This window comes from Oncorhynchus gorbuscha, unplaced genomic scaffold, assembly GCF_021184085.1.
Source record: "Oncorhynchus gorbuscha isolate QuinsamMale2020 ecotype Even-year unplaced genomic scaffold, OgorEven_v1.0 Un_scaffold_360, whole genome shotgun sequence".
NCBI lineage: Eukaryota > Metazoa > Chordata > Actinopteri > Salmoniformes > Salmonidae > Oncorhynchus > Oncorhynchus gorbuscha.
The window spans coordinates 881,522-907,385 of record NW_025745215.1 but is presented as its reverse complement, the minus strand read 5'-3'; the positions used below and the strand labels follow the sequence as shown (position 1 = coordinate 907,385).

At 49.6% G+C, this 25,864-nt stretch overlaps 1 protein-coding gene across 1 annotated transcript in view; it reads right to left on the bottom strand.

The window, feature by feature from the left end:
- The window catches only part of LOC124017978 (centrosomal protein of 192 kDa-like), a 78,132-nt gene that overhangs the window by 42,095 nt on the left and 10,173 nt on the right, over nt 1-25,864 (bottom strand). Inside the window, 16 exon segments of the mRNA XM_046333222.1 lie at nt 1,602-1,750; nt 1,898-2,807; nt 7,564-7,732; nt 7,849-7,975; nt 10,682-12,298; nt 12,300-12,488; nt 13,502-13,643; nt 13,885-14,174; nt 16,077-16,220; nt 18,991-19,228; nt 20,034-20,183; nt 20,444-20,652; nt 20,965-21,190; nt 23,141-23,287; nt 24,957-25,046; nt 25,482-25,597. Of these exon segments, the coding sequence (XP_046189178.1) occupies nt 1,602-1,750; nt 1,898-2,807; nt 7,564-7,732; nt 7,849-7,975; nt 10,682-12,298; nt 12,300-12,488; nt 13,502-13,643; nt 13,885-14,174; nt 16,077-16,220; nt 18,991-19,228; nt 20,034-20,183; nt 20,444-20,652; nt 20,965-21,190; nt 23,141-23,287; nt 24,957-25,046; nt 25,482-25,597 (4,913 nt within the window).

Below are 25,864 nucleotides of genomic sequence, written 5' to 3'. Positions count from 1 at the left end.
ACCTGGGTGGGACAGGAAGTGGTCATTACGGTTCGACAGCAGTTCCTAGTTCTATCAGCCACTGGTACGGGAATGACTCAACCTGGGTGGGACAGGAAGTGGTCATTATGGTTCGACAGCAGTTCCTAGTTCTATCAACGTGGGACAGGAAGTGGTCATTACGGTTCGACAGCAGTTCCTAGTTCTATCAGCCACTGGTATGGGAATGACTCAACCTGGGTGGGACAGGAAGTGGTCATTACGGTTCGACAGCAGTTCCTAGTTCTATCAACCACTGGTACGGGAATGACTCAACCTGGGTGGGACAGGAAGTGGTCATTATGGTTCGACAGCAGTTCCTAGTTCTATCAACGTGGGACAGGAAGTGGTCATTATGGTTCGACAGCAGTTCCTAGTTCTATCAGCCACTGCTATGGGAATGACTCAACCTGGGTGGGACAGGAAGTGGTCATTACGGTTCGACAGCAGTTCCTAGTTCTATCAACGTGGGACAGGAAGTGGTCATTACGGTTCGACAGCAGTTCCTAGTTCTATCAGCCACTGGTATGGGAATGACTCAACCTGGGTGGGACAGGAAGTGGTCATTACGGTTCGACAGCAGTTCCTAGTTCTATCAACCACTGGTACGGGAATGACTCAAACTGGGTGGGACAGGAAGTGGTCATTACGGTTCGACAGCAGTTCCTAGTTCTATCAACGTGGGACAGGAAGTGGTCATTACGGTTCGACAGCAGTTCCTAGTTCTATCAGCCACTGGTATGGGAATGACTCAACCTGGGTGGGACAGGAAGTGGTCATTACGGTTCGACAGCAGTTCCTAGTTCTATCAACCACTGGTACGGGAATGACTCAACCTGGGTGGGACAGGAAGTGGTCATTACGGTTCGACAGCAGTTCCTAGTTCTTCACTATCAACCACTGGTATGGGAATGACTCAACCTGGGTGGGACAGGAAGTGGTCATTACGGTTCGACAGCAGTTCCTAGTTCTATCAACCACTGGTACGGGAATGACTCAACCTGGGTGGGACAGGAAGTGGTCATTACGGTTCGACAGCAGTTCCTAGTTCTATCAACCACTGGTACGGGAATGACTCAACCTGGGTGGGACAGGAAGTGGTCATTATGGTTCAACAGCAGTTCCTAGTTCTATCAGCCCCTGGTATGGGAATGACTCAACCTGGGTGGGACAGGAAGTGGTCATTATGGTTCGACATCAGTTCCTAGTTCTATCAGCCACTGGTACGGGAATGACTCAACCTGGGTGGGACAGGAAATGGTCATTACGGTTCGACAGCAGTTCCTAGTTCTATCAACGTGGGACAGGAAGTGGTCATTACGGTTCGACAGCAGTTCCTAGTTCTATCAGCCACTGGTATGGGAATGACTCAACCTGGGTGGGACAGGAAGTGGTCATTACGGTTCGACAGCAGTTCCTAGTTCTTCAGAGTGGTTACATTTCCGGGACTATTAATGCTCTTAATTTGCTTAAAATATTCTCTAGCATTTTTTACATTTTCACATGTTGACACTATTTCAGACCATACAATTCTCTCTAAATCATTGTCCTCTTTACAATTGTATTAGAAAACAAAATGACACCTTCTCTCCGTTGATGGCCAGACTGGTGACGGTGATGGAGACCTGCTGCCAACGCTCGGAGGGGTTGAAGATGCCCAGTGAGGTCTGAGAGGAGATGCCTACACAGCAGGCATGGGGGAACCTCAGCTCCTCAGGGATCACGACCTGGGCTGGAGGATTGGAGAGGGAGAGAGGGGTCCGGGGTTATCTCAAAGCTTACAAGAGTGAGATGAACCGTTTTGAACTCTTCCCACTACAACACACCCTCTTATCTCGAGTGATTCAAGAGAACATTCCAGAATTGATTGAAGACTTACCTGTGGGTTCAGGAAGGCTGCCGTCAGACCACGAGGCTACACAGTGCTGGTTGTAGGGGTTCCCCTCCATCAGTCCTGGGTCCAAGGGATTGAGGTGGGGGTTAGAGCAGGGGTACAGACCCCCGGGACCTCCTGGTCCACCTGGCCCAGAGACGCCCAGACCCCCAGAGCTGTGGAGGTGTCTGACTGAGGGGTCAATGTTGGGTCCTAACCGCGAGGACATAGCGTGACCATACAGGCCGTTCCCTACTATTGCCATGTGGTGGTAGGGAGCAGGCAGAGGGAGACCAGGGTGAAGAGCTCCATCCGAGCCCAGGTTCTGCTGTGCCAGCTGGGAGCTGAAGAGGGAGCGCCCCGTCAGGAGGCTAGGGACCCCTGGAGGCAGGTCCACCATGGAGCCCTGGGGCTTGAAGCTGGAGATGGGCATGTAGCACAGGTCCTCGGAGGAAGGCAGGCCGAAGCCCGTCCTGGCCCCAGGATAGACCTCACTCCCCTGGGCTGAGACCCCAGACCACTGCTGGTTACCCTGGCCCCCCATACCGCTGGGCTGCTGGATATTCAGGTTGCTGGAGTAGCCAGAATCCAACTTGTTGAGAAGGTGCGAGTTGGGTTCGGAGTGGCGTTTCTGCTGGTTGAAGTCTCTATTGTTCCCACAGTGATAGTTACACTCACTCTGGCTGCGTGTAAAGCCCAGACCTGAACCACTCCGCAGGTCTACCGAGCCACTACGAGGACCGTTCGAGTGGTGAGGAGACTCTGGGCTCTTGGACTGTCTAGGAGGACAGAGGACGTCTGTAGAGCGGTGAGGAGGTAGCTCCTGACCTGTAGGACTCTGGGTATCAGCCCCTTCTACTAGCGGGGTGGGACTGGCCCTGATGATAGTGGTGCTCAGAGACATGGTGCCATGACTCTGGGGAAGGGAGAGAGATATCACACAGTCAGTTGGTTATTCCTTCATGTGGTAACTCCACGACATGACAGAGCTGAGTATTTCCAGGCAGGTGACAGTCATTCAACTTAACATTGTGCAACAACAAGCAAGACAAGCACCCAAAACTCAAGGTTACTTCACCTCGGTTCTCTGATGAGAGATTCAGCGCCCGTCAGAAAATATTCACATCCCTTTGACTTGAATGAATCACTAATATATGTTGCCCTTGACAAGTCTTCAACCCCCTGAGTCAATACATGTTGACAGTGATTACTGCTGAGTATTTCTGGGTAAATCTAAGAGCGTTCCACACCTGGATTGTGCAACATTGGTCCATTCTTCTTCATGTTCTGTCATATGGGTTGCTGATCATTGCCAGACAACCATTTTCAGGTCTTGGTCTTAACTGTTTTGAAATCACCATTGCAACCGAGTTAAAAAGGAAGCCTGTATCATTTTAGTGACTGGGTGTATTGATACACCATCCAAAGTGTAATTAATAACTTCACCATGCTCAAAGAGTTATTCAATGTCAGATTATTTTTATTTTGACCCATCTACCAACAGGTACCCTTCTTTACGAGGCATTGAAAAACCTCCCTGGTCTCTGTGGTTGAATCTGTGTTTGAAGTGCGCTGCTTGACCGAGGGACCTTAGATAATTGTATTTGTGAGGTACAGAGATGAGGTAGTCATTCAAAAATCATTTGAAACACTATTGCATACAGAGTCCATGCAACTTGTGACTTAAGGGCATTGATAATCATGACCTAGACTTGCCATAACACAAGGGGTTGAACACTAGACTTGCCATAACACAAGGGGTTGAACACTAGACTTGCCATAACACAAGGGGTTGAACACTAGACTTGCCATAACACAAGGGGTTGAACACTAGACTTGCCATAACACAAGGGGTTGAACACTAGACTTGCCATAACACAAGCGGTTGAACACTAGACTTGCCATAACACAAGCGGTTGAACACTAGACTTGCCATAACACAAGGGGTTGAACACTAGACTTGCCATAACACAAGGGGTTGAACACTAGACTTGCCATAACACAAGGGGTTGAACACTAGACTTGCCATAACACAAGGGGTTGAACACTAGACTTGCCATAACACAAGGGGTTGAACACTTAGACTTGCCATAACACAAGGGGTTGAACACTTATCGACTCAAGACATTTCAGCGTTTCATCGTTTATTCATTTGTACATTTTGTGTAGGACAGAGACAAATCGCATGTAATTTATTTTAAATTAAGGCCGTAACACTGAAGGCACTGCATCTCAGTGGGATTCGCTCACGAAGACAACCAAATCACACAACATCTGTCGGAGACCTGTCCATCATTCTCAAGCCTCTACTCCTTTCCCCCTTGCAAGCCGGGAAACGCGGTGAGATCTCTCGCTCATCATCAGCGAACCGGGCTTACACAAGTAACAGTTCACTTTCAAAAAGTTGTTTTCGACATCTCACCGTGGGAGAGAGGAAGCCTCCGTATCATAGACATGCTCTCCGAAGCCAGGGTAGCCTGACAGAGGACCGTATGAGGGAAAGCCCAAAATACTGAAATCGCAAACAGATGCCTTTGACAGTGCCCATGAGGTACCCACACCTCTGGTGGAATGAGCCATCAAGCCCTCTGGGGTAAACCCTTTCCATTATAACACAACATAACAGCCTGCAGTCCCAATCCAGTGGTTAGCCGTTGACAGGAGGGACCTCCCTTTGGCAGGGTTCGGTAACAAGCTCACCTTGGATAACCGCTAGTCTGTTAGTGGAGCCAGAGGGCCTTCTGGGAGGTGACATGTTGTATTTTCACTGAGTCCTCCAAGACACTGGTCTGTTAGTGGAGCCAGAGGGCCTTCTGGGAGGTGACATGTTGTATTTTCACTGAGCCCTCCAAGACACTGGTCTGTTAGTGGAGCCAGAGGGCCTTCTGGGAGGTGACATGTTGTATTTTCACTGAGCCCTCCAAGACACTGGTCTGTTAGTGGAGCCAGAGGGCCTTCTGGGAGGTGACATGTTGTATTTTCACTGAACCCTCCAAGACACATGGATGCAACAGATACTTGTTGTTGATATGGGCAGTGTTAACACACGGTGGTTTGGGGACAGTGCTTGGTGGCGACTGATAATGTGTCCTCCTGCCCCGGCTACTTGAACGAGAGTTGGGGGATGAGCTGCGGTACGGAGGGCACTTCGGGGTTGAGTGAACTCCCATTTTACCTGCGCATGGAAATGAGCCGCTGCACGCCAGGCAGGGTTTTAGGAGCACAGAGGTGCTCTCGGTTTTCCCTTTGCAGGGATAACAGTCTGTGGTTGGAGTGGCTAGCTTGCTTTCCAGCTGGCTAGCAAGGTTAGCTTTGCAAGAACAAATTCTTATTTTCAATGACGGCCTAGGAACAGTGGGTTAACTGCCTGTTCAGGGGCAGTACAACAGATGTGTACCTTGTCAGCTCGGGGGTTTGAACTTGCAGCCTTCCGGTTACTAGTCCAACGCTCTAACCACTAGGCTACCCTGCCGCCCCACATTACTATCCCCAGTTGTAGCCATAAGCTAGCTAGCATTAGTCTAATCATGGGCTAATCGTCTAGTTGGCTAGTTGGCTAGCACAAAGCTATTCAGAGAACGTGTGTGCTTTCCCCGGTCACCGTAGCGATTCCACCTCTCCAGGTATGGAAAGCTAGCCAAAGGGAACTGCGCATTGGCAGATGTAGCGTTCCAGCTGGCTAGCCAAAGGGGAACAGCGCGTTGGTAGATGTAGCGTTCCAGCAGGCTAGCCAAGGGGAACTGCACGTTGGCAGATGAAGCGGTCCAGCTGGCTAGCCAAGTTAGCTTAAACCTCACGGCATGGGTTAACCCGGTCGGGATGGCTAGCCAAGTTAGCTTAAACCTCACGGCATGGGTTAACCCGGTCGGGATGGCTAGCCAAGTTAGCTTACGCCTCACGGCATGGGTTAACCCGGTCGGGATGGCTAGCCGTGTCATGTTAGCTACCACCGGAGACGGAAGCAGAAATCACATTTTCCTTTCGCTAAGTACCGAACACTATGGACTCCATTAACCTCACGGTTTTGCCTGTGAACTGTTAAGCAAATGATTGCCTCGCCTGGTTCACCAACTACTTCTCTGATAGAGTTCAGTGTGTCAAATCGGAGGGTCTGCTGTCCGGACCTCTGGCAGTCTCTATGGGGGTGCCACAGGGTTCAATTCTTGGACCGACTCTCTTCTCTGTATACATCAATGAGGTCGCTCTTGCTGCTGGTGAGTCCCTGATCCACCTCTACGCAGACGACACCATTCTGTATACTTCCGGCCCTTCTTTGGACACTGTTAACAACCCTCCAGGCAAGCTTCAATGCCATACAACTCTCCTTCTGTGGCCTCCAATTGCTCTTAAATACAAGTAAAACTAAATCCATGCTCTTCAACCGATCGCTACCTGCACCTACCCGCCTGTCCAACATCACTACTCTAGACGGCTCTGACTTAGAATACGTGGACAACTACAAATACTTAGGTGTCTGGTTAGACTGTAAACTCTCCTTCCAGACCCATATCAAACATCTCCAATTCAAAGTTAAATCTAGAATTGGCTTCCTATTTCGCAACAAAGCATCCTTCACTCATGCTGCCAAACATACCCTTGTAAAACTGACCATCCTACCAATCCTCGACTTTGGCGATGTCATTTACAAAATAGCCTCCAATACCCTACTCAACAAATTGGATGCAGTCTATCACAGTGCAATCCATTTTGTCACCAAAGCCCCATATACTACCCACCATTGCGACCTGTACGCTCTCGTTGGCTGGCCCTCGCTTCATACTCGTCGCCAAACCCACTGGCTCCATGTCATCTACAAGACCCTGCTAGGTAAAGTCCCCCCTTATCTCAGCTCGCTGGTCACCATAGCATCTCCCACCTGTAGCACTCGCTCCAGCAGGTATATCTCTCTGGTCACCCCCAAAACCAATTCTTTCTTTGGCCGCCTCTCCTTCCAGTTCTCTGCTGCCAGTGACTGGAACGAACTGCAAAAATCTCTGAAACTGGAAACACTTATCTCCCTCACTAGCTTTAAGCACCAACTGTCAGAGCATCTTACAGATTACTGCACATGCACATAGCCCACCTATAATTTAGCCCAAACAACTACCTCTTTCCCAACTGTATTTAATTTATTTATTTATTTTGCTCCTTTGCACCCCATTATTTTTATGTCTACTTTGCACATTATTCCATTGCAAAACTACCATTCCAGTGTTTTACTTGCTATATTGTATTTACTTTGCCACCATGGCCTTTTTTGCCTTTACCTCCCTTCTAACCTAATTTGCTCACATTGTATATAGACTTGTTTATACTGTATTATTGACTGTATGTTTGTTTTACTCCATGTGTAACTCTGTGTCGTTGTATCTGTCGAACTGCTTTGCTTTATCTTGGCCAGGTCGCAATTGTAAATGAGAACTTGTTCTCAACTTGCCTACCTGGTTAAATAAAGGTGAAATAAAATAAAATAAAAAAGCAGGAAGACAGGAATTAAAGTCATACTGAGGAGAGCTTCAGGAGCCGTCCCTGATCACTTCCGGCCCTCGGTCAGACGACGTGTGATTGATCTCTAGGTCATTTGGAAACTGCCCGATGGGAGTCTCACTGAGACATGGAAAGGAGTATTTGAAAGAGAAGCCCGTACGAGGTCCAGTCCCTGCCTACCATACCTTGTGTCTGTCAGGAGTTGGGACGCCGGTTGTGTTGACAGCCGTGCTGTCATTCAGAGAGATGTATGTCAGTCTGCTGAGGCTGGAACAGCTCCACTCAGACTGGGGAGGAGTGAGATCACTGGGACGTCTCCTGTCCCCTATACTGGGGGAGGGGGGCGACACAGTCCTGTCGGGGCACCAGAGAGAAAGAGAAGATTTAGGAAGTAGAGTTACACAGTAGAGGGCAACAACCTGACACATCGGATTGATTGAATAATTGATTGATTTGAAGCAGCCGTGTACCCTTCTTGGCTGGGGAAGGAGGTCTGTGAGGGGGAGGAGTGGGTGAGAGGAGAGGTGGAGGGTCTGAAGGTGCACTGGCTCTGCTCTGGTCCTCCGGCATGATGCACAGGAGTACCTGGAGACACATCTACAGAGAACAACACATTACTATCATCACCTGACCAGGACATTAATACAACACATTACTATCATCACCTGACCAGGACATTAATACAACACATTACTATCACCACCTGACCAGGACATTAATACAACACATTACTATCATCACCTGACCAGGACATTAATACAATCGAACCAGAGAACATCACCTGACCAGGACATTAATACAACACATTACTATCATCACCTGACCAGGACATTAATACAACACATTACTATCATCACCTGACCAGGACATTAATACAACACATTACCATCACCACCTGACCAGGACATTAATACAACACATTACTATCATCACCTGACCAGGACATTAATACAACACATTACTATCATCACCTGACCAGGACATTAATACAACACATTACTATCATCACCTGACCAGGACATTAATACAACACATTACTATCATCACCTGACCAGGACATTAATACAATCTAACCAGAGAACATCACCTGACCAGGATATTAATACAACACATTACTATCATCACCTGACCAGGACATTAATACAACACATTACTATCATCACCTGACCAGGACATTAATACAACACATTACTATTGTAATTGGCTCATTGGCTAAGGAGTGTATTAATGTTCTGGTCAGGTGATGATAGTACATTTACATTTACATTAAATGAGTTAAATGTAATGTAAATGTACTATCATCACCTGACCAGAACATTAATACAATACATTACTATCACCACCTGACCAGGACATTAATACAACACATTACTATCATCACCTGACCAGGACATTAATACAATCTAACCAGAGAACATCACCTGACCAGGACATTAATACAACACATTACTATCATCACCTGACCAGGACATTAATACAACACATTACTATCATCACCTGACCAGGACATTAATACAACACATTACCATCACCACCTGACCAGGACATTAATACAACACATTACTATCATCACCTGACCAGGACATTAATACAACACATTACTATCATCACCTGACCAGGACATTAATACAACACATTACTATCATCACCTGACCAGGACATTAATACAACACATTACTATCATCACCTGACCAGGACATTAATACAATCTAACCAGAGAACATCACCTGACCAGGATATTAATACAACACATTACTATCATCACCTGACCAGGACATTAATACAACACATTACTATCATCACCTGACCAGGACATTAATACAACACATTACTATTGTAATTGGCTCATTGGCTAAGGAGTGTATTAATGTTCTGGTCAGGTGATGATAGTACATTTACATTTACATTAAATGAGTTAAATGTAATGTAAATGTACTATCATCACCTGACCAGAACATTAATACAATACATTACTATCACCACCTGACCAGGACATTAATACAACACATTACTATCACCACCTGACCAGGACATTAATACAATCTAACCAGAGAACATCACCTGACCAGGACATTAATACAATCTAACCAGAGAACATCACCTGACCAGGACATTAATACAACACATTACTATCACCACCTGACCAGGACATTAATACAACACATTACTATCACCACCTGACCAGAACATTAATACAACACATTACTATCACCACCTGACCAGGACATTAATACAACACATTACTATCATCACCTGACCAGGACATTAATACAACACATTACTATCATCACCTGACCAGGACATTAATACAACACATTACTATCATCACCTGACCAGGACATTAATACAACACATTACTATCACCACCTGACCAGGACATTAATATCACCACCTGACCAGGACATTAATATCACCACCTGACCAGGACATTAATATCATCACCTGACCAGGACATTACTATCATCACCTGACCAGGACATTAATACAACACATTACTATCACCACCTGACCAGGACATTAATATCACCACCTGACCAGGACATTAATATCACCACCTGACCAGGACATTAATATCATCACCTGACCAGGACATTAATATCACCACCTGACCAGGACATTAATATCATCACCTGACCAGGACATTAATACAACACATTACTATCATCACCTGACCAGGACATTAATACAACACATTACTATCATCACCTGACCAGGACATTAATACAACACATTACTATCACCACCTGACCAGAACATTAATACAACACATTACTATCATCACCTGACCAGGACATTAATACAACACATTACCATCACCACCTGACCAGGACATTAATACAACACATTACTATCACCACCTGACCAGAACATTAATACAACACATTACTATCATCACCTGACCAGGACATTAATACAACACATTACTATCATCACCTGACCAGGATATTAATACAACACATTACTATCATCACCTGACCAGGACATTAATACAACACATTAATATCACCACCTGACCAGAACATTAATACACTCCTTAGCCAGAGAACATCACCTGACCAGGACATTAATACACTCCTTAGCCAATGAACTAAATCCTCCTTTATCATTATCTGCAGAACACAAGACCAGGAAATCACCTCAAATAAACTATAATCAACATTGAAAAACCAGATGTCCCAATCCGGCCGGAAGGACCAGGAAAAGAATGGGATCGAAACTAAGCTAAGCTTAACAAACATGTTTATTCCTCTCTTAAATGAGTTGAAGAGCTGAATAAGGTTGTTGATTGGACCAGAGACTGACCGTACGTCCTGTGTGCAGCAGCAGGCTGGGGGCTGTGACACGAGGAAGTAAAACCAACATGTTTGGCCACAGCGTTGGGAGGAGCTTCTCCAACACTCTTCTCCAGGCCACTGGGTTTCTCCTGCTGGGTTGTACTGCTCCCTGTAGCGTGGGTCTTCACTGTGCTCCTCCTGGTTCTCTGGGAGGGGGATGTGATGTCTCTGAGGGACAGCGGCCCTGACAGACCCTTCCTCAGACCAGGGGAGGTCTTAGGGCCTGGGGCAGGAGATGCGGAGGGGTCCTCTACCTTCTGGGCTGGGGTGTTGTTGGGTGTTGGACGGACTGCTCCTAGTTCAGGCCCACCACTCTCTGTTTTGCTCCTGCTTAGTACACCAGCTGGCTGGGGCTCACTGTTATTCCCTACAGCCTTCCTGTTAGCAGCTGGTTTGGCTGGGGAGATGGTGGTTGAGGAGAACTGACCAGAGCCCACAGACCTCCTCCCTGGTTTGCCAGAGGCTGTAGGGATGGAACTGGCCCTGGGACGGGGGATGGAACTTCTCCTCCTCACCTCCATCTTGTTAGCTGGGCCTACTCCACTCTGACCAGAACCTGGATGTAGTCCAGCAGAGACTGGACGGGTCATAGCAGCAGGGTAACCTTGTGTCAAACCCGCCTTCGCCTCTACGCCAGAGGAGATTTCTCCCTTGGTGCTAGCCTGGTATTCGGTAGCCTGGTGTTGATAACCCGAGCTCTCGTTCTCCACAGTAACAACAAGTGATGCAGCCTGGGACTTCCTGTGGGAGGAGTTGAGGCTGTCGGCCCAGCCGAGGATGTCAAAAGTGTAGTGGGAGGAGCCTGACTGGTCGCTGTCGCTGCTGGTGGATACCTCGGTCTGCTTCAGGTACTTTTCAATGTCGAAGGCACTGAGGTCCCCAGCACACTGGCTCCTCTGTAGAGTCTCCAGTAGGTCCCCGGCACACTGGCTCCTCTGTAGAGTCTCCAGTAGGTCCCCGGCACACTGGCTCCTCTGTAGAGTCTCCAGTAGGTCCCCGGCACACTGGCTCCTCTGTAGAGTCTCCAGTAGGTCCCCGGCACACTGGCTCCTCTGTAGAGTCTCCAGTAGGTCCCCGGCACACTGGCTCCTCTGTAGAGTCTCCAGTAGGTCCCCGGCACACTGGCTCCTCTGTAGAGTCTCCAGTAGGTCCCCGGCACACTGGCTCCTCTGTAGAGTCTCCAGCAGGATTCTCTGGTCCAGTTGAACCTGGTTAGGGCCGGGCTGGTCCAGTTGAACCTGGTTAGGGCCGGGGTGGTCCAGTTGAACCTGGTTAGGGCCGGGCTGGTCCAGTTGAACCTGGTTAGGGCCGGGCTGGTCCAGTTGAACCTGGTTAGGGCCGGGCTGGTCCAGGTCCAGCACACCTTTCTGGTGTTGCCTCTGTAACCTACTCCTCTTTGACAGCTCCATGATCATGGCAGCCAGCTGGGAGGGCTCGGAGGAGATGGAGGCATCTGCGATGGCCGAGGCAATGGTGCTGATAGACAACATGAGGCTAGACTGGTCTGTGTCGGGGCTGGGGCCCAGGCTGCCGGGGGAGGCTGAGGGAAGGGTCTGGCTGGGGGAGAGCAGGGCCTCAGGGAGGGGAGGCTGAGGGAAGGGTCTGGTTGGGGGAGAGCAGGGCATCAGGGAGGGGGGAGGCTGAGGGAAGGGTCTGGCTGGGGGAGAGCAGGGCCTCAGAGAGGGGGGAAGAGGCTGATTCACAAGGCTCTGGCTCGCCATCTCCTGTAGGTGACACCCTGTCTGGATCTGCCTCCACAGTCTTGTCCAAGTCCTCTACAAAAACAACACATTGGAAGTATCAGTCACCGTACGTGATACTCTGATTATGACTCATGACTTTAAAATGAGGAATAAAGATGACTGATCAAGTAAGAAAAATGATGCCAAACCAAGTCAGAATGTACTGGGCTGACCTCACAGTGGGAATCAGGAATAAGTGTCTTACTGGCCGGCCTCACAGTGGGAATCAGGAATAAGTGTCTTACTGCCGGGCCTCACAGTGAGAATCAGGAATAAGTGTCTTACTGCCTGGCCGGCCTCACAGTGAGAATCAGGAATAAGTGTCTTACTGCCTGGCCGGCCTCACAGTGGGAATCAGGAATAAGTGTCTTACTGCCTGGCCGGCCTCACAGTGGGAATCAGGAATAAGTGTCTTACTGCCTGGCCTCACAGTGAGAATCAGGAATAAGTGTCTTACTGCCTGGCCGGCCTCATAGTGAGAATCAGGAATAAGTGTCTTACCGCCTGGACGGCCTCACAGTGGGAATCAAGAATAAGTGTCTTACTGCCTGGCCTCACAGTGGGAATCAAGAATAAGTGACTTACTGCCTGGCCGGCCTCACAGTGAGAATCAGGAATAAGGGTCTTACTGCCTGGCCTCACAGTGAGAATCAGGAATAAGTGTCTTACTGCCTGGCCTCACAGTGGGAATCAGGAATAAGTGTCTTACTGCCTGGCCTCACAGTGGGAATCAGGAATAAGTGTCTTACTGCCTGGCCTCACAGTGGGAATCAGGAATAAGTGTCTTACTGCCTGGCCTCACAGTGGGAATCAGGAATAAGTGTCTTACTGCCTGGCCTCACAGTGGGAATCAGGAATAAGTGTCTTACTGCCTGGCCTCACAGTGAGAATCAGGAATAAGTGTCTTACTGCCTGGCCTCACAGTGAGAATCAGGAATAAGTGTCTTACTGCCTGGCCTCACAGTGGGAATCAGGAATAAGTGTCTTACTGCCTGGCCTCACAGTGAGAATCAGACAAGTGTCTGGGACGTCCAGACGGTTCGTACCTGTGTTCATGGTGCGGTCGTGGTCAGTGTGTGTGAGGGTGTCGTTGTGGACCGAGCTGTCCTGAGACAGGAAGTCTGATGGGTGAATCAGAGGAAACGGTTCCCTCTTCTCTGGAGAGGTGATGACGTAACCAAACGACGGCTGGAGAGAAGATACAACAACAAACTGGTCAGAAGGGCGATGGGAAAAACCCTCAGTGGTAGTCTCAAACATGGCTTCCCTACTGTCCCCTACGCACCGCGGGCAGGTTTCCCAGACCGAGATGAAGCCTCGTATTCCTGAACTGAAAGGACACCAAACCCTAAGAGACTAGGTGAATAGTGAAAGAGTAGAGCAGCGGCCTGCAGAGCGGAGTCAACAGGACACTGAACAAGTCCCATACCCGTTTGACTGCATCGTCTTCCCGGTCGTCCCCTAGACAGCCCAGGGCCTCAGAGCGCTGCTGGAAGAAGGTCCCGAGAGACAGACGGAGGTAGCTCTGGTTCCCTCTGTCCAGCTCCTGGGACACCTGGCTGGCCCTCATCAGGATGTGGCTGCTAGCTGGGAGTCTCCAGGACGTGTCAGATAGGAGACCTGGACTGGTGGAGGCAGGCTCCATCACCTCCTCTTGCATGAACTGGTTCTCCTTCTCAAACTCCTTCTGGTCTTCTATGATCTTCTCTATGGCGTTACCTGGAACACAAAACAGGACAACTCCAGCACACTGCTGATCTGAATTCTTCCAAACACTGAATGAAGCCATAAGGCACGCGAGGCAGTGCTGTACGGTGAATACAGTCCCTGGTAAATGGGGTTCGGCCCGTCTCAACAGCGTAGGGCCAGTCAACCCATTTACCTGGGGTTCGGCCCGTCTCAACAGCGTAGGGCCAGTCAACCCATTTACCTGGGGTTCGGCCCGTCTCAACAGCGTAGGGCCAGTCAACCCATTTACCTGGGGTTCGGCCCGTCTCAACAGCGTAGGGCCAGTCGACCCATTTACCTGGGGTTCGGCCCGTCACAACAGCGTATTATATAATATTAAACAACGATAACATCTTTTAATTGAAATGTTATTTTGATTATTTCACAGGAAGAGAAAATCTGGTTGTTCGTGATTTGGGTCACGTTGCTACAGACCCGACCCAGTCGTTAATTATTTCAGCATAGTTTCTATGAAAAAGGACGACGTTCTGGTCGCTTGCTAGCCAGACATTTTTCAGCTGACTCAGTCGCGTCAAACATTGAACCTGGAATGACAGGACAGTAGCTGCATTCGTTTGAGCTTGTTTTCTATTGGCATTAACTTGGATAAGTCCAAGATGATGACATTGATGCGTGATTTCGCCTGACTCAGAAAAAAAAGTTATTCTGGGCACCGTTCATGTCTGGTACTAAAGAGAGCTAAATTCCAAAGTGAAACATTGTTTCCGAGGTCAGAAAGGCAGACAGCTTGGCTGATACTAACGCCCCGGCTATAGCAAACCAAATGCTAGGCTGATATTAACCCCCAGCTGTAGCAAACTAAACGCTAGGCTGATATTAACCCTCAGCTGTAGCAAACTAAACGCTAGGCTGATACTAACCCCCGGCTGGACCAAACTAAACGCTAGGCTGGAAGAGAAAAAATCATGTGCAACATGATATTCTGACGAGGCCCAGCAACATGATATTCTGACGAGGCCCAGCAACATGATATTCTGACGAGGCCCAGCAACATGATATTCTGATGAGGCACAGTGATCATTCGGGACAGCAACATGATATTCTGACGAGGCCCAGCAACATGCTATTCTGACGAGGCACAGCAACATGCTATTCTGACGAGGCACAGCAACATGCTATTCTGACGAGGCACAGTGATCATTCGGGACAGCAACATGCTATTCTGACGAGGCACAGCAACATGATATTCTGACGAGGCACAGCAAAATGCTATTCTGATGAGGCACAGTGATCATTCGGAACAGCAACATGATATTCTGTAGCTCATTTGGTAGAGCATGGTGCTTGTAACTCCAGGGTAGTGGGTTCGATCCCCGGGACCACCCATACGTAGAATGTATGCACACATGACTGTAAGTCGCTTTGGATAAAAGCGTCTGCTAAATGGCATATATTATTATATTATTATTATTATTATATTATATTCTGACGAGGCCCAGTGCTCATTCGGGACAGCACCATGATATTCTGACGAGGCAGGGTCATCATTCGGGACAGCAACATGATATTCTGACGAGGCACCATGATATTCTGACGAGGCAGGGTGATCATTCGGGACAGCAACATGATATTCTGACGAGGCACCATGATATTCTGACGAGGCAGGGTGATCATTCGGGACAGCAACATGATATTCTGACGAGGCCCAGTGATCATTCTCAGATGGAACTTAACGGCCAATAGAGCACGGTTTGGAACACTGTTTGTTCAATCAGCATTCAGGATCCAAACGAGCTGTTTTAATAATGGATCTTTGGTACCGACGTTACGGTGCGGAACACCAACCCCTCGTTAGAACCAAAATAACAATACACAAATCCCTATTTCCACGTACAGCTGAAAGAACAGCTTGACAATAGCCCCTCTACTTACTGCCTGGAACGAAGTCCTCAGCCTGGAACTGGTCTGCTACTTCCGGCAGCTGGTGTCCATCCACCTCCTTCTCAAAGGACGAGTAGTACGCCAGATCAGTCACCCATTTCCCCTCCTCGTTCTGGTAGACCACACTGTGAGAGGCTGGAACACAGACACACAGGGAGGGCAATGAGCCACACAGACCTGATGGAGACCCTGTTCTATAAACCAGGGTACCAGTGAGGATTTACTACAGCTGGACAACTTGGTACAGCTGTTAAGTCATTAACAATAAAAATCAGACAATTGTTTTCAAGTCATTAAGATGAGGGTGGATGATAGCGATATTCAATCAAATTCACCCGTTGATTTAAAACCTGTTTCACCCTTTATCGTGGTTGGCGTCTTGACGGATCGGTCCAAAATCAAGTCACACAAAACATTAATTTTCTGTCCATGAATTTATAGCAGTGTAAGTTGTTACATCAGACATTAATCATGACCCCTGTAAGGATCCTGGGTCTAGTTGTTACATTATATATTAATCATGACCCCTGTAAGGATCCTGGGTCTAGTTGTTACATCAGACATTAATCATGACCCCTGTAAGGATCCTGGGTCTAGTTGTTACATCAGACATTAATCATGACCCCTGTAAGGATCCTGGGTCTAGTTGTTACATCAGACATTAATCATGACCCCTGTAAGGATCCTGGGTCTAGTTGTTACATCAGACATTAATCATGACCCCTGGGTCTAGTTGTTACATCAGATATTAATCATGACCCCTGTAAGGATCCTAGGGTCTAGTTGTCAGACAGTAGTTGAATAGAGAGCTCAGAAATGCAGTGTAGCATTTAGTGTCTCCTTATGTTACGGGGTGAAAACACTTCTCCTGGGCAGAAAGAGTCACCTTACGTTGATAGTTAACTAAATCTATACTGTCATTAACACGGTTCTTCAATGATTATGCATAATACTTGATGGATGCTAATCTGGTGTTAAGATGATAATTTACACATCATCATCATCAGATCCAGGTACTTCCTGGATGACAGTGGAGTGACTAACAGCTGTTGTGATCATGTGATGCAGCAACAGCCCAAGGGTCAGAAAAAAAGTTGTTCAGAGAACATTTGTTATCATTTGTTACACCGGTGAAGACCGTTGTGCACGGGGGCCGTTAGTACCTGAAACACTACACAGGGAGCCGTTAGTACCGGGGACACTACACAGGGAGCCGTTAGTACCGGGGACACTACACAGGGAGCCGTTAGTACCGGGGACACTACACAGGGAGCCGTTAGTACCGGGGACACTACACAGGGAGCCGTTAGTACCGGGGACACTACACAGGGAGCCGTTAGTACCGGGGACACTACACAGGGAGCCGTTAGTACCGGGGACACTACACAGGGAGCCGTTAGTACCGGGACACTACACAGGGAGCCGTTAGTACCGGGGACACTACACAGGGAGCCGTTAGTACCGGGGACACTACACAGGGAGCCGTTAGTACCGGGGACACTACACAGGGAGCCGTTAGTACCGGGGACACTACACAGGGAGCCGTTAGTACCGGGGACACTACACAGGGAGCCGTTAGTACCGGGGACACTACACAGGGAGCCGTTAGTACCGGGGACACTACACAGGGAGCCGTTAGTACCGGGGACACTACACAGGGAGCCGTTAGTACCGGGGACACTACACAGGGAGCCGTTAGTACCGGGGACACTACACAGGGAGCCGTTAGTACCGGGGACACTACACAGGGAGCCGTTAGTACCGGGGACACTACACAGGGAGCCGTTAGTACCGGGGACACTACACAGGGAGCCGTTAGTACCGGGGACACTACACAGGGAGCCGTTAGTACCGGGGACACTACACAGGGAGCCGTTAGTACCGGGGACACTACACAGGGAGCCGTTAGTACCGGGGACACTACACAGGGAGCCGTTAGTACCGGGGACACTACACAGGGAGCCGTTAGTACCGGGGACACTACACAGGGAGCCGTTAGTACCGGGGACACTACACAGGGAGCCGTTAGTACCGGGGACACTACACAGGGAGCCGTTAGTACCGGGACACTACACAGGGAGCCGTTAGTACCGGGGACACTACACAGGGAGCCGTTAGTACCGGGGACACTACACAGGGAGCCGTTAGTACCTGAAACACTACACAGGGAGCCGTTAGTACCTGGGACACTACACAGGGAGCCGTTAGTACCGGGGACACTACACAGGGAGCCGTTAGTACCGGGGACACTACACAGGGAGCCGTTAGTACCGGGGACACTACACAGGGAGCCGTTAGTACCGGGGACACTACACAGGGAGCCGTTAGTACCGGGGACACTACACAGGGAGCCGTTAGTACCGGGGACACTACACAGGAGCCGTTAGTACCGGGGACACTACACAGGGAGCCGTTAGTACCTGAAACACTACACAGGGAGCCGTTAGTACCTGAAACACTACACAGGGAGCCGTTAGTACCTGAAACACTACACAGGGAGCCGTTAGTACCGGGGACACTACACAGGGAGCCGTTAGTACCTGAAACACTACACAGGGAGCCGTTAGTACCGGGGACACTACACAGGGAGCCGTTAGTACCTGAAACACTACACAGGGAGCCGTTAGTACCTGAAACACTACACAGGGAGCCGTTAGTACCGGGGACACTACACAGGGAGCCGTTAGTACCGGGGACACTACACAGGGAGCCGTTAGTACCGGGGACACTACACAGGGAGCCGTTAGTACCTGAAACACTACACAGGGAGCCGTTAGTACCGGGGACACTACACAGGGAGCCATTAGTACCGGGGACACTACACAGGGAGCCGTTAGTACCGGGGACACTACACAGGGAGCCATTAGTACCGGGGACACTACACAGGGAGCCGTTTGGGACTTACCCGGTTGGAAGTCCAGGTTATCAGGACAGTGGTTCCAGTCGCTGTCAGAGGAGTCCTCCTGGTGGAAGCTCTGAGAGAGGTACTTCGCTTCCAGAGAGATGTAGAGGAGATCCTTCTCTCCCTGACTCGTGTCTGACAGGCCAGGAGGACCAGAGGAGTCCCCACATGGACCTCCTCTTGGCCCCAGGGCAGCAGGCCTCCCCCTCCCCTCCTCCTCATCGCTAAGTGAAGGAAGCACCTGGTACAGAAGGAGAAAACTCACTAACACCGTATAATGGTGTACCTTTACCTTTAACTAGGAGATGCTGGGATTCTTAAAATGTTTAACCCCAAGGGGCAGCATGTCCTTTAACCCCGAGGGGCAGCATGTCCTTTAACCCCGAGGGGCAGCATGTCCTTTAACCCCGAGGGGCAGCATGTCCTAAATGTATTGGTTAACCCCGAGGGGCAGCATGTCCTTTAACCCCGAGGGGCAGCATGTCCTTTAACCCCGAGGGGCAGCATGTCCTTTAACCCCGAGGGGCAGCATGTCCTTTAACCCCGAGGGGCAGCATGTCCTTTAACCCCGAGGGGCAGCATGTCCTAAATGTATTGGTTAACCCCGAGGGGCAGCATGTCCTTTAACCCCGAGGGGCAGCATGTCCTTTAACCCCGAGGGGCAGCATGTCCTTTAACCCCGAGGGGCAGCATGTCCTAAATGTATTGGTTAACCCCGAGGGGCAGCATGTCCTAAATGTATTGGTTAACCCCGAGGGGCAGCATGTCCTAAATGTATTGGTTAAACCCGAGGGGCATCATGTCCTAAATGTATTGGTTAACCCCGAGGGGAAGCATGTCCTAAATGTATTGGTTAACCCCGAGGGGCATCATGTCCTAAATGTATTGGTTAACCCCGAGGGGCAACATGTCCTAAATGTATTGGTTAACCCAGAGGGGCAGCATGTCCTAGATATATTGGTTAACCCCGAGGGGCAACATGTCCTAAATGTATTGGTTAACCCAGAGGAACAGCATGTCCTAAATATATTGGTTTGTCAGTGTACCTGAGAGAGGTGGAAACTGCTCTGTGTGGTCTGGAGGTGAGAGGTCATGTCCTGAGGTCTCCAGTGTCCAGCACCAGCCCTCAGATATATAGAATCCAAGACACCCTGACCCTCCCCTGCCACCGTAGACTCTGTGCTGTCCATGGCATCCTGCAGAACCAAACCACACACACATTAATGGAGGGGACAAGATTATCCAAGTGTCTGTTGTATGTAACAATACCAGTTCAGGTGACCATATTACATCCGGTAAATAGCACAGAACACGGGGTAGTGGGCGGCCAGGAGTTTATCCTGACAGCTTGACCTGACCTGGAGGAACTCCTGGCCTCTTAGGTACAACTCCTGCCACGTACACAGTCTCAGTACACACTGGTGTTGTAATGGAAAAGGACCAACAGAAGACTCACCAGCACCTCCTGTCTGTCTAAGGCCATACTCCAGTTGACAGGGGACATCCTCTGGGGCCCAGCGCTGGTCTCTCCAGTCCCCACCGGCCCCACACGGTCCCCCATCAGGCTGCCCCGGCTCAGCCCCAGTAGAGAGTGAGGGTCCTGGGCATTCTCTCCCGGCACGCTGGCCCCCAGGATCCCCAGCCCCGCAGCACATCGTAGGTGGTCTGGGCCGAGGAGGAGGAGGGTAGAGTGGACACGCCATCGTTCCCTCCCTCCTCACTCCCACTGCTCCCATCTCCTCCTCCTCCTGGCGAAGGACAGATGACCGGTTACCAACATCCACTCAGAGGTCAGCACGTTCATATAAGGAAATCAGTCAATTTAAATAAATTAATGAGGCGCTAATCTAATCTGTTGTTCAGACACCTTAAAAATAAGAAAGGTAGGGGCGTGGACCAGGAAACCAGTCAGTATCTGGTGGGACCACCTCATGCAGTGAGACATCTCCATCACATAGAGTTGATCAGGCTGCTGACCGACGACCGGGCTGCTGACCGACGACCGGGCTGCTGACCGACGACCGGGCTGCTGACCGACGACCGGGCTGCTGACCGACGACCGGGCTGCTGACCGACGACCGGGCTGCTGACCGACCGGGCTGCTGACCGACCGGGCTGCTGATTGTGGCCTGTGGAATATTGTCCCATTCATCTTCAACGGCTGTGCGAAGTCGGTGGATATTTTGGCGGGAACTGGAACACGCTGTCGTACACGTCGATACAGAACATCCCAAACAACAATGGGTGACATGTCTGGTGAGTATCCACACCATGGAATAACTGGGACATTTTCAGCTTCCAGGAACTATGTACAGATCCTTGAGACATGGGGCCGTGCATTATCATGCTGAAACATGAGGTGATGGAGGAGGATGAACAGCCTCAGGATCTCATTATCATGCTGAAACATGAGGTGATGGAGGAGGATGAACAGCCTCAGGATCTCATCACGGTATCTCTGTGCATTCATTATGTTGAAACATGAGGTGATGGAGGAGGATGAACAGCCTCAGGATCTCATTATCATGCTGAAACATGAGGTGATGGAGGAGGATGAACAGCCTCAGGATCTCATCACGGTATCTCTGTGCATTCATTATCATGCTGAAACATGAGGTGATGGAGGAGGACGAATGGTGCGACAACGTACCTCAGGATCTCATCACGGTATCTCTGTTCATTCATTATCATGCTGAAACATGAGGTGATGGAGGAGGATGAACAGCCTCAGGATCTCATTATCATGCTGAAACATGAGGTGATGGAGGAGGATGAACAGCCTCAGGATCTCGTCACGGTATCTCTGTTCATTCAAATTGCCATCGATAAAATGCAATTGGTGTTCGTTGTCCGTAGTTTATGCCTGTCCATACCATAACCCCACCATGGGGCACTCTGTTCACAACGTTGACATCAGTAAACACCATACCATAACCCCACCATGGGGCCCTCTGTTCACAACGTTGACATCAGCAAACACCATACCATAACCCCCCCACCATGGGGCCCTCTGTTCACAACGTTGACATCAGTAAACACCATACCATAACCCCCCACCATGGGGCTCTCTGTTCACAACGTTGACATCAGTAAACACCATACCATAACCCCCCCACCATGGGGCTCTCTGTTCACAACGTTGACATCAGTAAACACCATACCATAACCCCCCACCACCATGGGGCACTCTGTTCACAACGTTGACATCAGCAAACACCATACCATAACCCCCCCCCCACCATGGGGCTCTCTGTTCACAACGTTGACATCAGCAAACCGCTCACCCACACAACGCCATACACGCCGTCTGAGGTTATGAGGCAAGTTGGACGAACAGTCAGATTCTCTAAAATGGCATTAGATGCAGCTTATAATAGAGAAATGAACTTTCAATTATCCGGCAACAGCTCGTGAAGATTTCTGCAGTCAGCCAATTGTAACCTTCCTCAAAATTTGAGAGATCTGTGGCATTGTGTTGGGTGAGAAAACTGCACATTTTAGAGTGGCCTTTTATTGTCCCCAGCACAAGGTGCACCTGTGTAATGGCCATGATGTTTAATCAGCTTGTTGATATGCCACACCTGTCAGGTGGATGGATTATCTTGGCAAAGGAGAAATGCTCACTAACAGGGATGTCAACAAATTTGTGCACAGAATTAAGAGAGAAATAAGCTTATTGTTCGTATGGAACATTCTTGGGATCTTTTATTTCAGCTCATGAAACACAGGGACCAACACGTTCTATTTTTGTTCAGTGTATGTTACCTGTTACAGTGTTGATGACTTGGCCCTCGGCAGAGTATCTGTGTTCTAACCCAGGTAGAGGGTTACGACCAGAGTAAACTTCTTCGTCAGAGCTGCCTCCCTCCAGCCCAGGTCTGAAGCTGGGACGGTAGCTCTCCCCCACCTAACCCAGACAGACATAATGACCTCTGGTCCGACAGGCTAAAACAGGGCTGTGTTCAGTAGGACTATTTGGGAGAAAACATTTTGAAAACCAAACGCTACATCAACTTATAAAAACACTGGTTTGGTTGAAAATGATTCGTACATTCTGTTTTGTAACTTTGTTCAGCTTAGTGTTTTCTACTGAAAACCACCCAGGTCAACCAGAAGCAGTGAGATAGAGAAACAAACAGAGACATTATCATACCAGCTGTCGGGAGGTGCTGGACAGCAGGAGTCTGTGTCTGGTAGAAGTGTGTCTCCTAGCTGCCTCCAGCTCATCCTCGGTGTCCTCCTCCTCATCACTGCCGGGACACGAGTCCATCCCTGTAGCAGCCAGCCTCACGTCAGGCATCTGGAAACCCTCAGGACAGGACAAACAATCCAATCTTAGTGAAACCAGGCTGAAATACAATACTAATATCCTGTTTAGTTTGTACCGGAAGATGAATAAAGAATACTAGTTGTGAACCAGATCCATAGGCTGACAGAGCTAACTCTTAGTCTTCATAAATAAGGTTTCAATATACCAGTGTTTTCCACTACATTGAAATAGCCAACAAAATAGAAGACGGAGCCAACCAGGCCGCGCCCAGCCAGAGCCGGAGCCAACCAGGCCCCCCCGAGCCGGAGCCAACCAGGCCCCCCCGAGCCGGGGCCAACCAGGCCCCCCCCGAGCCGGAGCCAACCAGGCCCCCCGAGCCGGAGCCAACCAGGCCCCCCGAGCCGGAGCCAACCAGGCCCCCGAGCCGGAGCCAACCAGGCCCCCCGAGCCGGAGCCAACCAGGCCCCCCGAGCCAACCAGGCCCCCCGAGCCAGAGCCAACCAGGCCACCCCGAGCCAGAGACGGAGCCAACCAGGCCCCTCCCAAGCCAGAGACAGAGCCAACCAGGCCCTCTCCCAAGCCAGAGGTGGTCGAAATTTGTGGAATCTGGGAAATCCTGCCTTGATTCCATCCAAAACACTAAATTATTCAATACTTTATCGAGTTCACCTCCCAGATTGGAAGCATAAATTATTGTGCAGAAAGACATTACAATTTAAATTACTGAACATGAATTCAGCGTTAGTTGTTTTGAAAATATGATCAGGATGAAGAACATTAAAACATTTAATCGATCTTCTTTGATATTGACCATAACCTGTTGGTGGGGGAAACCTGTGTTTTCGCTTTTCAACCCCAGCTCTGAATCCACAATCTGGCATTCTTTCATGGAAGCTTCTCTAAAGTAAAACAGGGTGGTGTACCCCAGGGCAGCTCTCTAGGCCCTCTACTCTTGTCTATTTTTACCAATGACCTGCCACTGGCATTAAACAAAGCAGGCTGATGATTCAAACATAAATGCAGCTAATGAAGTTACTGAAACCCGCCTGTAACCGGCTGATTAGTCGATGCTAAATGGGAGACACAGTCCGCCTGCCTGTCCGACTGCCTGTCCGACTGCCTGTCCGACTGCCTGTCCGACTGTAACCGGCTGATTAGTCGATGCTAAATGGGAGACACAGTCTGCCCGACTGCCTGTCCGCCTGTGTTACCGGCTGATTAGTCGATGCTAAATGGGAGACACAGTCAGTCCGACTGCCTGCCTGTCCACCTGCCCGTCTGTAAAGTAATAAAAGTAATAGTGTCATGGAGGAGTTGTATCCACCTGATCATACTCCCCTGCCTGTCCGACTGCCTGTCCGACTGCCTGTCCGACTGCCTGTCCGACTGCCTGTCCGACTGCCTGTCCGACTAACCGGCTGATTAGTCGATGCTAAATGGGAGACACAGTCTGTCCGACTGCCTGTCCGACTAACCGGCTGATTAGTCGATGCTAAATGGGAGACACAGTCTGTCCGACTGCCTGTCCGACTAACCGGCTGATTAGTCGATGCTAAATGGGAGACACAGTCTGTTCGACTGCCTGTCCGACTAACCGGCTGATTAGTCGATGCTAAATGGGAGACACAGTCTGTCCGACTGCCTGTCCGACTGCCTGTCCGTCTGTAAAGTAATAGAGTCATGGAGGAGTTGTATCCACCTGGTCATAGTCATCCAGGAACTGGTATCTGTTCTTCTGTGGTTCTGTAGAACCGGGCTGAGACGAATAGTCTTGGTTGGCTAGCCGGTCCTGAAAATCAATACAATATTATTATTAATGAAGAAACAGATATAAAATATAAATAACAGATGTGTTGAGACGAGAGGACAGGAGAGGAAGAAAGCAGGATGAGAGAGCGAGGAGAGGGGAAGAAAGCAGGATGAGAGTGCGAGGAGAGGGGGAGAAAGCAGGGAGAGAGCGAGGAGAGGGGGAGAAAGCAGGATGAGAGAGCGAGGAGAGGGGGAGAAAGCAGGATGAGAGAGCGAGGAGAGGGGAAGAAAGCAGGGAGAGAGCGAGGAGAGGGGGAGAAAGCAGGATGAGAGAGCGAGGAGAGGGGAAGAAAGCAGGGAGAGAGAGCGAGGAGAGGGGGAGAAAGCAGGATGAGAGAGCGAGGAGAGGGGGAGAAAGCAGGATGAGAGAGCGAGGAGAGGGGGAGAAAGCAGGATGAGAGAGAGGTTGCCTTACAGCATCAGGTATCTCCTGTCCCTCCACCCGTCCTCTCTGCATGGCAGGGTTCACCAGCTGGTTTAAGTACAGGTCCAGATCTTCATCCTGCAGGTCGTTCACGTCGACATCGTCATCTGGGGATCAAACAGATCAATAATCAATAGAAGGACAAACAACACACAGCTATAACCCCCACCAGAGAGGAGTTCAGACAATACACAGCTATAACCCCCACTAGAGAGGTGTTCAGACACAACACACAGCTATAACCCCCACCAGAGAGGTGTTCAGACAACACACAGCTATAAGCCCCACCAGAGAGGTGTTCAGACAACACACAGCTATAACCCCCACCAGAGAGGTGTTCAGACACAACACACAGCTATAACCACCACCAGAGA